The sequence below is a fragment of the Myotis myotis genome, unplaced genomic scaffold (assembly GCF_014108235.1).
Source record: "Myotis myotis isolate mMyoMyo1 unplaced genomic scaffold, mMyoMyo1.p scaffold_m19_p_14, whole genome shotgun sequence".
Classification (NCBI taxonomy): domain Eukaryota; kingdom Metazoa; phylum Chordata; class Mammalia; order Chiroptera; family Vespertilionidae; genus Myotis; species Myotis myotis.
This window is the reverse complement of record NW_023416318.1, coordinates 33,539,945-33,552,816: the sequence shown is the minus strand read 5'-3', so window position 1 is coordinate 33,552,816 and position 12,872 is coordinate 33,539,945. Positions and strand designations below refer to the sequence as shown.

The following is a 12,872-nucleotide window of genomic DNA, read 5'->3' as shown; positions in this document are numbered from 1 at the left end:
TTCTTCAAATGGAGAGGCACAAATTTACTGTCATAGCATCTCTGGTTGATGTTTAGTTTTCTCTGATTTTAGTCACAACCCAGCTTGTAGCTTCTACATTAAATTATAATGGTAAAATCATCAACAACAGACCTTATAAAAAATAGAAAGGGAATTGGGGTGTAGGAGGGAAATAATTATACCAAGCAAGGAGGGAAATATGGATGACTTCTTTAGTCTTCTTTTTCTCTGTTTTTGAAACTCATTCTGAGGACTTCATTGGCATTCAAAATCGACTCCCCTCACTCTTCTTTTCCCCTCAGTACTTTTAATAATCACAGTTCTTAATCTGGTAGGGTGACCCAAACTTCATTTTTGAGGGTTCTGGGCCCTGGTTAGAAGCAGTATTTTATGGGAATAAGTCTTTCATAAGTCTGTGGGTGGTTTGCTAGCTAATGCATTATAGGCAGAAAAGGCAAATCATATTTAGAATAATAATCTGTTCAATGAGAACAGATGGCTGCTATTCTATGATGCTGAGAGTTTAATGTAACTGACATGTTACCAGGAATGGGAGGCCCAGTGTACTCCGTTCCTTGCAGATTGGACACCTGGAGTAATTGGATCAGATTTGGTGAGAGGACATCCCGTGTAGCACCCATGTGTAATCTTTGTCTCCTTGCCTCTGTGTCCACTTGTTTTTGTATCCTTTGAGTATTGGTGTGGTTAGGAAAAGAGTCTGGTTGATCATCATAGAGGAGATAACTTTATCCACCTGATATTAATGAGAATTTTTCTGCAAAGGGAACTTATGAGTAAGCATGAGGACACAAATATCCTCACACTCAGGTCTGTCCCATAAACCTCTTTTCTAAGCCTTATTGTTAACAATATTCTAATCTGATTTCTTTCAAGTCTCTGATCATTGTAACAAGTGAATAACCACTGCCCACAAATGGGTATGGATTAGTAATTCTGGCCATCTCTCCTTCAACTCAAAGTAGAAAACCAGATGTTTACTCTAATATTCCACCCTCCAAAAAGATCTACCTTCTTTACTGTGCTTTAGAGCCACTCCTGCTTGGGACTGAAATGCAGGAGTAGGCTAGTTCTACTTGTTGCCAGTATATCGTGCAAAGCCATCTGCCACAGTCAGATTTCTTTCCTCTTAAATTGACATGTCCTAGGAACTCCCATGAAGCCATAGGTGAGAGTTGAGGAAGAAATGATACTGCATTAGGAGTAGACACACTAGGGCCTGTTTCTCGTGTTCATGACCTCCTCTTCTTTATAAGGGAGTGGTGGTGCTGAACATGCCTGATTAGGATTTCATGGCTTACCGTTAGGTAAAGTCTGGCTCATGATGAGCTCAGGTTACATGGTCCCTTGATTTCCAGGTCTCCAGGTAATTGTATGTCAGGGGGTGATTTCTCAAAAGAATAATAATTAGCAGATGAAGAGTTTTTAGCTTGCGTAAAACCTTAGGGGACTCTGCCAATAACTGTTATACGGTCTCACCCTATTTGGTCATGTCATAAGCTCCTTAAACCATCCCTCAGACCCTTTCAGATCCATTAGATTGCTGGTTGCATTGGAGAAAACTGCTTTAGTTGTAATGCAAATGCCAGTGACTGAGCAGAGTTGGTCCTGCAAGGAGACCATATTTGTAATTACTGTTGTAATTGCCACCCAATTAAACTGAAAATAAGTTCCTTTCCCTAAACTCCATCTGTTTTTACTTCAGATCAGATAGGTGAATTAAGTGCAGGTGACAGGAATGGCAAAGATGTTTTACTAGTACACGTGGGACACAAGCTGCAGTGCTGTCTGGGAAGTACTATTATTTTTTCTTTGACTAAATAATTTTTTCCTTTTCAGTTACAGTTGACATACAATATTATGTTGGTTTCAGGTATACAACCCAGTAATTAGACATTATATAACTCACTGAGTTTAGGAAGTACTGTTTTAATTCTCTTACCCGATAGTGCATTAGGGACAGCAAGATGGGAGTCAGAGGGAGTGCTGAGTCACCTATCTGTAAAAGTCTGCTGCTACAGTTAAAAGTTGTGAGTGTTATCAGTCATTTTGTTTGAAATTTGATCTGCCCTGATTTGCATATTGAATGACTAACAAATCTCCCTTTACAAAAGGACATATTGAATATATTCTTTGGTTGTGCGTCTCTGTGTGGGAGCTCATGTGACTATTTTTGAATAATGAAAAATATCAAAGACAAGCTTTCTGTTTTTCTAGTATGAACCACACTATGCTATGTTTTTCTTCTGAGATTTGTTTTAATTTATTTTACAACAAAAATAAGTCAAAATAGAGCAGTTTTTTAAAGGATGGGAAGTATGTCAGAGACCACACGCCACCCAATGGTAGTTTAAGTAACTGGAAGTTTAAGTAACTGGCTAGATCTATTTCAATATCATTTCTAAAATTTGTATTCCTGGGTAAGTCATAAAATGGTATCAGTCATAAAGTTTATAATTTTTAGCAAAACGGGAAGTAGAAAGGAAATGTGTTATATTAGTCCTAACTGAATATAACTTGTTTGGGATACCCTTTGCTAAGAATTAATTTCAGTTTTCATAAACTGGATGAATCTTCTATCTGGATATTTGTCTCATTATTTTAAAGTAGTAGTTTTAAAGGAAAGCAGTTGCTATAGTAGCTTGTTTTTATTGTCATGCTAAATATATTTTCAGCTCCCTTGGAAATCATTGACTAGCATCATTGAATATTATTACATGTGGAAAACTACTGACAGATACGTGCAGCAGGTAATTTTTTTTATATCACTACCAATATGATTGCATTAAAGTGAACTTTCTGTTTACATTTTAATATTTCTTAGCAATATACTTAATTTAAAATTTGTCTTGTTTGCTTTATCTTTTCTAGACTATTTTAAACTGCATGATTTCATATCCTTAAGATATTATTTTAAGATTTTAGTCTTAATATATTTTTTTTTACTTCAGAATTTATTATGATAGCTATTTTGGAAGGACAACAGGGAAGGTACCGCTAGAGAGGCAGTGTTTTCCTTGCAGGTGCCTGGTGCCTCATCTCTTTGTGAGTATACTTGGAGGGAATGCCCTAAGATGTGATGTTAGCGCACACCTTTTGAGCAACTTATTTTTACATATTGAAAATTTAGACCAATGCCATTTGTGTGGATATATCTCCTAAATCTTTTATCTTAACTGTAAAGTTAGTCTTACTAGTTTGATGCCTTGGTGTACTGTACATAAATTTTTATCCGAAGTTATTTCTAGAAGCAGGGAATGATTTGTTTCTGACTCCTTCCCACATGTCCCAAATTGAGGTAACTCTCTCCGTTACTTATTTCGAGCACTATTTCCTGGGAAAAGGCACATTTTCCCGAAGTGACCCCAGTCAGTACTTGTTTTTATATTCTTCTAGTCTCATGTCAGAACTGGTAAGGAAAGGGGCAAATATATTTAACATAGACATTATTTTTCCTAAGTATGTGATTGCACAGTGGCAAGTGTTGGATGCTATAAAAATACATTTTAAGGATCACTTTAAAAATTGCCATAGTAAGTTGTTGAGATCATGAATAGTGAATAGCCAGCCACCCATGGCTTATTGAAACATTTCCAGAATCAACATCATGTATAATTTAAAAAGTGCTTATTTGAAACAATTTAGGTAGATAGAAATGAAGACCAGGTGTTCTGAAAACTGTTTCTCAAAGCGGAAAGAGTCCCCAAAGATGGTGGAGATGATCGCTCAAGGATGGTTGAAAATATTTGGATAAAATTCTTTTCAGAAATTTCAACTCCGTCCCTAAAAGTTTTAAGTTGTCCCCCTAAATGTTTTTGTTTACTTCTCATTGAGAAAATGAGAAATAATTTGGTTTATCTTATTTTTTATATCTACCATATATTATTTTCCTTCCCTATTTGCATTCATGTTGTGTTGATCAGTTTCTGGATTTGACTACATAATCTTTTTCCCATTCCTTTTCCTGCATTTGGCTCCTAATTGGTTCCTAAAATCTGATGTGAGTTCAGCCAAGCTATAAAGTATACTGCATACCTCCCAACATTTGAGGGTAAATGCTTATTTAATTGTACTTAGAATAGTTACTATCTCTTTCTTTTGCATGGACTTTGAAAACTAATCACCTCTGAATATTTTTCTAAAAGTAAAGATGATGTGTGTTTTTTTCTCCCAGAAAACCAAAAGAAGAAATACGGTAGAAAATAAATTTGAAAAGTAAAAACGGTTACTTACAAGTCCTGTTTTTTCACTCATGTGGGGGACGGAGTTGTTCATTGCTTTACTTTTAAAATCTATGTCTAAAACGTTATTAATACTTACAGTTCTGTTTCTCAGAATCTAGTGACTTTTCTTAGAAATTACTGCAGCTTATATGCACATTTTAAAATGGCAACTTTTGAATTATGCTTTAAATTCATTTTCTTGTGGATTTTTTAAAACAATGAAGTGGTAATAGTTGCTAAGCATTGTATGTAAAATATTTTATGTATCTTTTGAATTAGAAACGTCTAAAAGCAGCAGAAGCAGAGAGTAAACTGAAACAAGTGTATATCCCAACTTAGTAAGTAATGGAAATCTTTTAAAATATTTGTCATGGTATTAATTCTATCAAAACAAAATATGTCATTTTGGTCAGTTCTAGTCAAATTTGAATTCATTGTGTATCTTATTTTCTTCCACTACAAAGCATGAGACTTGCTTCCCATTATATCACTATAATAATATTTTTAGAGAGAAAAAATGGCTGGTAGGAAAAACACCATGTAGACAACAAAAGGACTAGAGAAAGAATGTCCCTAAATTGTACTTCTGTCACAGCTGCGGGGAAAGTGTTAGGCAACTAACCTATGAAACTGTTGTTTGAAGCAAATATATTTCAGAAAGCTACCAACTCATGAAACTTGTATGTGGTAGAATGGAATTTTTTGGTTAATGCACATTGCCCTTTTGAGGCATGTTTATCTAGTTGATAATTTTATATTATTTGCTTAGGGCTAGGGTTAGGGAAAGTAACTGGAATCATACTTTGTATATGTTGGATAAATAGTGAATAACTTTTTATTGGCCTAGCATTCTATCATTGTTTTCCTTTGGAGTTAGAAAACATTGTTATATCAACATGGATGCCAATATTCTTTTCATATGCTATGTTTTAAATGAATTATAATCTTTTTCTTGAGATCTTTGGATTTCAATCATTCATTTGTTCAGAAAAATTCAGTTTATTGAGCACCACATATATAGTGCTATCCTAAGTTCTTTGGGGATAAAATGAAATTTACTACAAAGTTCTATGTACTGCTCCAAGATTTTTCTTACTCTGTGAGCTCAGTACAGTTGCCTTTATACTTAGCCTTTTGTTTACTGAATTTTGATACATTAAGACAGTTTTATATACTAGTATAAGAGGCCTCATAGGAAATGAATTGTAGTATTTCTTACTAATCTTTTTTTTAAAAATCCTCACCCAAGGGTATGCCTTTATTGATATTTGAGACAGAAGCCAGGGTGTGGTTGGGTGGAGACACACACATGCACACACACAGTGATGTGAAAGAGGAGATCGAACCTACAACCCGGGTATGTGCCCTGACTGAGAATCAAACCCATAACCTTCTGGTGTAGGGACAACACTCCAAACCACTGAGCTACACTGGCCAGGCATCTTACTAATCTTTTATCTCAAGACAGATAATATGTAATTTATGTGGCCCATAATTTGTATTCAGAGATATAATGTCCCTTCTGCAGAGTGGTTTCTAATATTTTTAAATTTTATATAGTTTGAGTTATTTACAAAAGAATAACTCCCCAAAGGAAATCTGTTGTGATTCATCTGTCTCAGATTTTCAAAAGCAGGCATACCAGCTTTCTTGAACTTTACAATGTTTGTTATATCAAAGGAAAAGGGCATTCACCAACCTAAGAAACTGTGGTGGAGAACCAGGTTAGGTCTAGGTCATTTTGAGTTTGTTGTGTCCACAGAGGTGTTGAATATATTGTTGGATATATTGGAGGGGAAAGTTCTGGGCTAGAGATACAAATTTGAGCTTCATCAGCATATATCATTGTGTTTAAAACTATGTATGAGATTTCATAGGAGAATCAATAAGAAAAAAATTGCCTTGGACCAAGCTTGAGGAAATCCAGTATTTATATGTCAGATACAGATAGAGAATGAAAGCTAAAAAAGAATAGCAAGGTGAGTGCATTATTATCATTAAAGCTGAGAGAGGAGTGGGTTTCAAGGAGGGAAAGAGATCATCAGTGTCAGATGCTGATGAGAAATAGCCAGGGAACTTAGCATCACAGAAGTTATCGGTGATCTTTAATGCTGTGGTGAGGACTCGGTGCTGCAGACACAGAAGATGGCAGCTCTCAAGAAACCTGACTGCAAAGGGCAGTCGAGAGAAAGTTCTCAGCTTTGGGGAGTAGGTTGGGATAGAGAAATGGGAGAGTTTTTAAAATAGGAGAAATATATAACATGTTAATGAGAGGGTCCAGGAAGGAGAATGAAGGGAACAAAGTTCTCAAGAGGGTGGAGGGGTAGAATCTGGAGCACTGATGGGGGAGGAAAGGTTTGGGCATCAGGTAAAAGGACAGTTTCATATATTGTGACTTTAAAACATCTTTCATGTTTTTCTTAGAGTAAAAGTTTATTTGGATGGTCACATTGACCTCAGTCATTTGTGCCCTGAATTAACCTGCAGGTACTTGGTTTTGCAAAACATAGTTTAAGTGATTCACATGTTTAAGTATATTCAGCCTTTGAACACTTGTTTTCCTTTTGTAATTATTATTATATTAAGGTCAGTAGTTTATTCAGTCAAATAACGTTCTAGATTCAGGTGAAGAACTAAAGTTGTATGTACTCTTGTTCTTTTTTTCAGGCAGTTCAACTGTAAATTTATATTAGCTCTTTTTCAACACATATATTTTAGCCAGGGTTAAATATCAGAAATTTTCATATTTTGGGGAAGTCATTTAATTTCAAGGGGCCATCATGTCTATTAGCTATAATAGATTTTTAAAAATCAGAAATATTATATCTCTTGGACCTCTTAATCATTCTAAATTACCACTTTTCATTTTGTACATTTCCACATGAAAACTATAAGAAGAGAAATACATTCTTTCTGGCTTAAAATGTGTTTTTTAAAACCAATTTGTCTTCCAAACACATTGCTGGCACAGGTTAAAGTGTAAATAATAGCCCTGTATATGGAATGGGGACTTCAGAGCACTCAGAGGTCCAATGATTTCATCTGGGGGTGGTGATGGGTGTCACCAAGAGTTACAGTAACAATGCCAGGAAGAAATCTTAATTTGCTGTCAGGCCAAGTTTACATACTAGGCTTTTGCTGGTAATTGGAACTATGGGAATGAAAAACAGCAAAGAGGAAACTCCTGAACCAACTCTGTGTGGAAACGCCAAGTGTCTTGATAGTTGTGACCACTCGTTACTCTAGTAATCATGGAAGATATAGTCATTCAGCATTTATTTCTCCCAAATAGATGTGAAAGTTCCTTGAAGTCAGGTACTGAATAAATACATGTTAAGTGAATTATGAGTTTATTGAGGACATACTGTATATACCTGTGCAGTATCTTCGGTCATGGTTTATAAGCTGGGGAGTTAGCCTACCCTAGATGGGGATAAGTTAGCCATGTTTGCACAGCAAGTAGAAGGTAATCTGGGGTACATGTTTCTGGGGAATTACAGCCTCTGGGAAATGTGCACGTACACTTCTGATGATGTCACTCTTTTCCTCCTAAAATTTTTTCTTGAAGAGAAAAACCTCTACTTTCCAATGCAATTATGTAATCTTCATAAAAGTTCAAACATAATAGAAATTACTACCATGAACAAAGTCTCCTGAAATGCTGACTTAACTCTGGATATGCCCCATTGACAGCCAGTGTTTGTGTTGATCATGGTCTTTTGTAAGTTCCCTCAGGAGTCAGCAGAACCAGGACAGTGCCTTCCTCTGAACACAGCACATCGCCTTCGGCTTCATTTTTATGATTCATAAAAGTATTTTATGTTCTCAGGAGAATTTGTGATAGCTAATACAGCGTAATAACTTGTATTTTTCAAAATAATCAGAGGGTGTCCTACGGAAATTGTATTTGTGTGGAGAAGAGAGATGGCTGTATTTATTTTGTGAGTGTCAGGCATAAGAGATCGGTTTGTACATAACCTTGTTTTGTAAAGATGAATGGTTTGGGTTCACTTTTACCAGTGTATTTCTTCTTCACCAAGCATTCAAATTTATTTATGTGTAATTCAGATAAATCAGTAATGAAGTGTAGAGCCTTTGCCTTATTTGTACAAGTCATTTTTATGACCTTACTTTACATTTCATTGGAAGCAGCAAACCGAATCCCAACCAAATATCCACCAGCAATGGCAAACCTGGTACTGTGAATGGGGCCGTGGGAACCACATTCCAGCCGCAGAATCCCCTCTTAGGGCGAGCCTGTGAGAGCTGCTACGGTAAGTTTTCTCCAGCGGGGCTTTCTTTTCTCATTTGAGGCCTGTCTCTGAAGTGCGTGGAACTGTGCTGGCACTGTGGGAGGAAGGTACATGAGGTCAGTACTGCGCAGAGGGCAGAATAATGCAGCCTTAGAGTGAATAGATGCCCATCCTTCCTTACCTTCCGCCTGGACACTGAGTATTTAAGTCTTGGGTTTCCTTTGATTTGCTTTTGTGGGGTCCTGTGTTTGTTGATACAGCATTGTTAGCTGAGTTGGATTCAGAGCTGTTACTAGCTTGGTGCAAACCATGGTCCCATGAAATATTCCAAATCCCCTTTTGGAGTTTTTCAGTATACTTTGACAAATTAAAGGCTCCAAATAATTCTGTAGGAAACACCTGTGTGGGGGTAAACTGCTGCTTATTTATAGTCCTCAGACCAGATTCCCTCAGAGCACTGGTTTGGGAGATGCAGTTCTATGATATTTGTTTTTGGTCTCAGGATCCCAATTTATTCATTCCTGTCAAAAATCTCTACCAGAGGCTGGTAGTATTATATTTATTGGGTTGGTGAGATGAATTGTTACATAGTTGATATACTTTTTATGTTTATTTAAAATCTCATACAACAATATCATCTCTTAATGGAGTATCGGTGACATTATCATCTATGTTTTCTACCAACCAGAGTATGCTTGGGTGGGAGACGGAAGAAAAGGAATATTTATGAAAAGTCCACTTGGTCCCTAGTTTTTGTCTCTCAGCAGCTCTTTGAGGGTAGATGCAGCCGGCTGCCCTAAGGACATACGAATGAGGGCGTTTCAGCATTAAAAAGGCTCTTAAAACCAAATCATAAAATTTCTCTTCTGAAACCAAGGAAGGTGTGAGCCAGACAAATTGTGACTTCATAGAAATGGTACATATCTACCCATTTTCTACACCATGGGAGCACAAGGGGAAACAGTTTGTGGAAAATTAGCTTCTTTTGGTCAAGATTTTACATGAACTGCATCACAAATGCTTTTGAATTGGGAATTCTTAGATTTCGAAGTACATTTATATTTAAATAAAATTTTAAAAAAAGAATCCTGGAGATAAATGGTAGTGACTTAATCTGTCTTTTATTTATAACCCCTTTAGAAATAAATAATCTCACATATACCTTTAAATAATTATTCTGTCATTTTTCTGTGTGCATGACAAATAAGCACTCTTAATTTTATAATATTTATTTTTGGTTCATATTTTAAAATAATTTCTATCAAAATAATATGTTTATAAGATTTATCATTGTAGAAAAATTGCTCTTTTCTATTTGTCATTTTTCAATTGAACATGAATTAATTATGTGTGGAGAAAAGCATTTGTTGACAAATATTAAATGACATGTCTTAGTTTGGGTAAAAATTTTGTTTTCAGAATCTAAAATAAGTCCATGCCTAATATGTAAAATTCTTATCATTTGTGTTTGTAAAAAATCAACTTATGATTTGTTTTTAAATTTTAAGAGCAAGATTTTGGGGCTGCTGCTTGCAAGGAGTCCTCCAAAAGTAATACATGACGAGGTGCACAGTATAATTCTCAATGAACTAAAAAGGCAATTTGATTATAACGACCACCATATCTTCTTTTTTTGACATTGGCTGTGAAGTGTTAGCTGACTCCTGACTGTGCTGCTTGAACACTATGTGCTATAGATCGGGAGGAATATTCCAACGCAAACTTACAGAATTATAATAATGATTTTTATGCACCTCATTAACTTAAATGTGTCAGTGTCAATGTTTTCAAACTTCAGATGGGGATACTTTGAAGGTTATATGGCAGCAATTTAAACTGCAGAATAAGACTAACACAGGCTTGCAGTGTTTAGCTATGTGGTAAATCAACCAAGTTACTAGGTCTTAAGCATGCTGTGATGTTGGCCACATATGCTCACTGAATATATACTTACAGTCTTGAAGGAATTTGTTTTTTAAAGGAAGAAATTTAAAATAATTATTTTATCTATTGATTAAGGAATGAAAACAGATACCTGCTTCTGTCACATTCCTACCTCTGTCAGTGGGGCCCCTCTGAGTACCTTAACCGAACTATAGGTTTGGAAAACTGGCTTTAAACTTTTAAACACTAATAGCAGTGACAATTTTCTGATAGCTTATTTCCAGAAATGTACACAATAGAAAATATTTGTAATTAACAGAAACTCCCCCAGCAGCACAACATACTATGTAGGATACGTCATCTAATAGCTTCTCTTAGACAGATGCCACAGGCACTTGGTGTATATATATATACATATATATGAAGTTTTTAATGAATTCTGAGTCTTGAAAACTATATGTATACTAGAAGCCTGGTGCACGAAATTTGTGCACTCGGGCGGAGGTGGGGGGTGTCCCTCAGCCTAGCCTGCGTCCTCTCGCAGTCCAGGAGCCCTTGGAGGATGTCCGGCTGATAGCTTAGGTCCGCAGTTGGACATCCTTAGCACTGCAGTGGAGGCGGGACCCGCCACCGCCGTTGCACTTGCCAGCCGTGAGCCCAGCTTCTGGCTGAGCGGTGCTCCCACTGTGGGAGCACACTGACCACCAGGGGGCAGCTCCTGCATTGAGCATCTGCCCCCTCGTGGTCAGTGTGCATCATAGCAACTGGTCATTCCACCGGTCGATTTGCATATTAGCCTTTTATTATATAGAATATTAGGCTTTCATATATGGTTTGTAAGTTGGGGGAAGAAAAATAACGTAAACGGAAAGTGGCTTTGGAATATTTTTTGAAATGTTTGATTATATATTGATGTTACAAATTCTATAGCATCTTTGTTTTTCTTTTTCCTCCATCTTTAGCTACACAGTCTCATCAGTGGTATTCTTGGGGTCCACCTAATATGCAGTGTAGATTATGTGCAACCTGTTGGCTCTATTGGAAAAAATATGGCGGCCTGAAAATGCCCACTCAGTCAGAAGAAGAGAAGTTATCTCCCAGCCCACCTACAGAGGTACATGAGCAATATTCCTTATAGCCTTGAGGATGGTCATATTTTTCAATGGCTGGATCAGTCCTTGAAAACAGAAGTACAGTGTTAGGTGATTTAAAAGCAAACAAAGCTATTTTTATAGCTAAACATAGCACCATAATATTCAGGGTGAGGGTGGAGAGAAGGGCAGGGACAAATCCAATCTTCACAGGTATTCAGTATTTGTTTTGTGAGAAGATTACTGAGGCAAAAGAACAATGTGTGTGGGAGGCCTTAGCATAAGTAGAAAGCTTACTGATTAAATGTTTGTTTTAATTGCTTTTTTGGGAAAACAGTTTGCAGCCTTTAGATACTATTGAAATTGTATCTTATTACATAAAATAACAACTTGAACACTTTTTCCCCACTCCTTGGCTATCATAGGAGGCACAAGAACGTGTGGACTTAATCTTGAGGTGAACAACAGTTGAAATAGAATTTTGGAAAAATTCTCATAGCAGATATCAAACACCCTGGTTTACTAGAGGGAGACTATTATATTTGAGGACTAACAGGATCTTGGAGTCCTTTAATATTTTTTTAAACAACACTCAAAATAATCTAATCCCTTGGCATATTTTTAAAAACTTATTATGAATATAGTTTGGGGTTGTTAGGGTTAATTTAAAAACACATACATACTCCCCCACCCCAAACCCAGTTTTCTTCTCTACTTCCCCACCTTCTTTCCAAAAGTACAAACTTTTTAATTTTGTCCTTTGGAGTAGGGCGGTGGTCGGCAAACTGCGGCTCGCGAACCACATGCGGCTCTTTGGCCCCTTGAGTGTGGCTCTTCCACAGAATACCACGTGCGGGTGCACTCGTACAGTGCGATTGGAACTTCGTGGCCCATGCGCAGAAGTCGGTTTTCAGCCTGGGCGAGTCTATTTTGAAGAAGTGGCGTTAGAAGAAGTGGCGGGGGTCGGGCGGTCAGGCGACGGGAGACGCAGCGCAGGGAAGGCGTGGGCGATTCATGCATGAGTTGAGTGAGCCAATCAGTCAGCAGTCTCATTGTTCAGTGGTTAGTGCTAGTCATGTCCGCAAATCACGCGCAGGTGACAAAAGATAGAGGAAATAAGTATACAAGACGAGTGTGGATGGGAGAGTTGGAAGGGGTCGACCTCAGCGAACGTACCTCAATCAGATTGAGGACATTTTTAGCAAAGGCCAGCTTAGGAGTACCCTAATTAAGTTAATAACAATGTACCTACCTATATAGTTTAAGTTTAAAAAATTTGGCTCTCAAAAGAAATTTCAATCGTCGTACTGTTGATATTTGACTCTGTTGACTAATGAGTTTGCCGACCACTGGGGTAGGCTAGTGAGTTATAGATGCTGCAGTGGGAGACTTAAAAACTGCAC

At 37.0% G+C, this 12,872-nt stretch overlaps 1 protein-coding gene across 9 annotated transcripts in view; it reads left to right on the top strand.

Annotated features, from left to right (window-relative positions):
• MTA3 (metastasis associated 1 family member 3) overlaps positions 1 to 12,872 on the top strand; it is a 173,161-nt gene that overhangs the window by 136,126 nt on the left and 24,163 nt on the right. For 4 of the 9 annotated variants that reach the window (XR_004971857.1, XM_036334736.1, XM_036334737.1 and 1 more), the window contains 5 exons: positions 1,968 to 2,048; positions 2,694 to 2,768; positions 4,521 to 4,579; positions 8,391 to 8,515; positions 11,341 to 11,492. Coding sequence is in view for 8 of the 9 variants with exons in the window: in XM_036334736.1 (XP_036190629.1) it covers positions 1,968 to 2,048; positions 2,694 to 2,768; positions 4,521 to 4,579; positions 8,391 to 8,515; positions 11,341 to 11,492 (492 nt within the window). In the remaining variant the exon portion in view is untranslated. The remainder of the gene's footprint in view (positions 1 to 1,967; positions 2,049 to 2,693; positions 2,769 to 4,520; positions 4,580 to 8,390; positions 8,516 to 11,340; positions 11,493 to 12,872) is intronic. The other 5 variants (XM_036334735.1, XM_036334739.1, XM_036334734.1 and 2 more) reach the window with 3 other exon arrangements.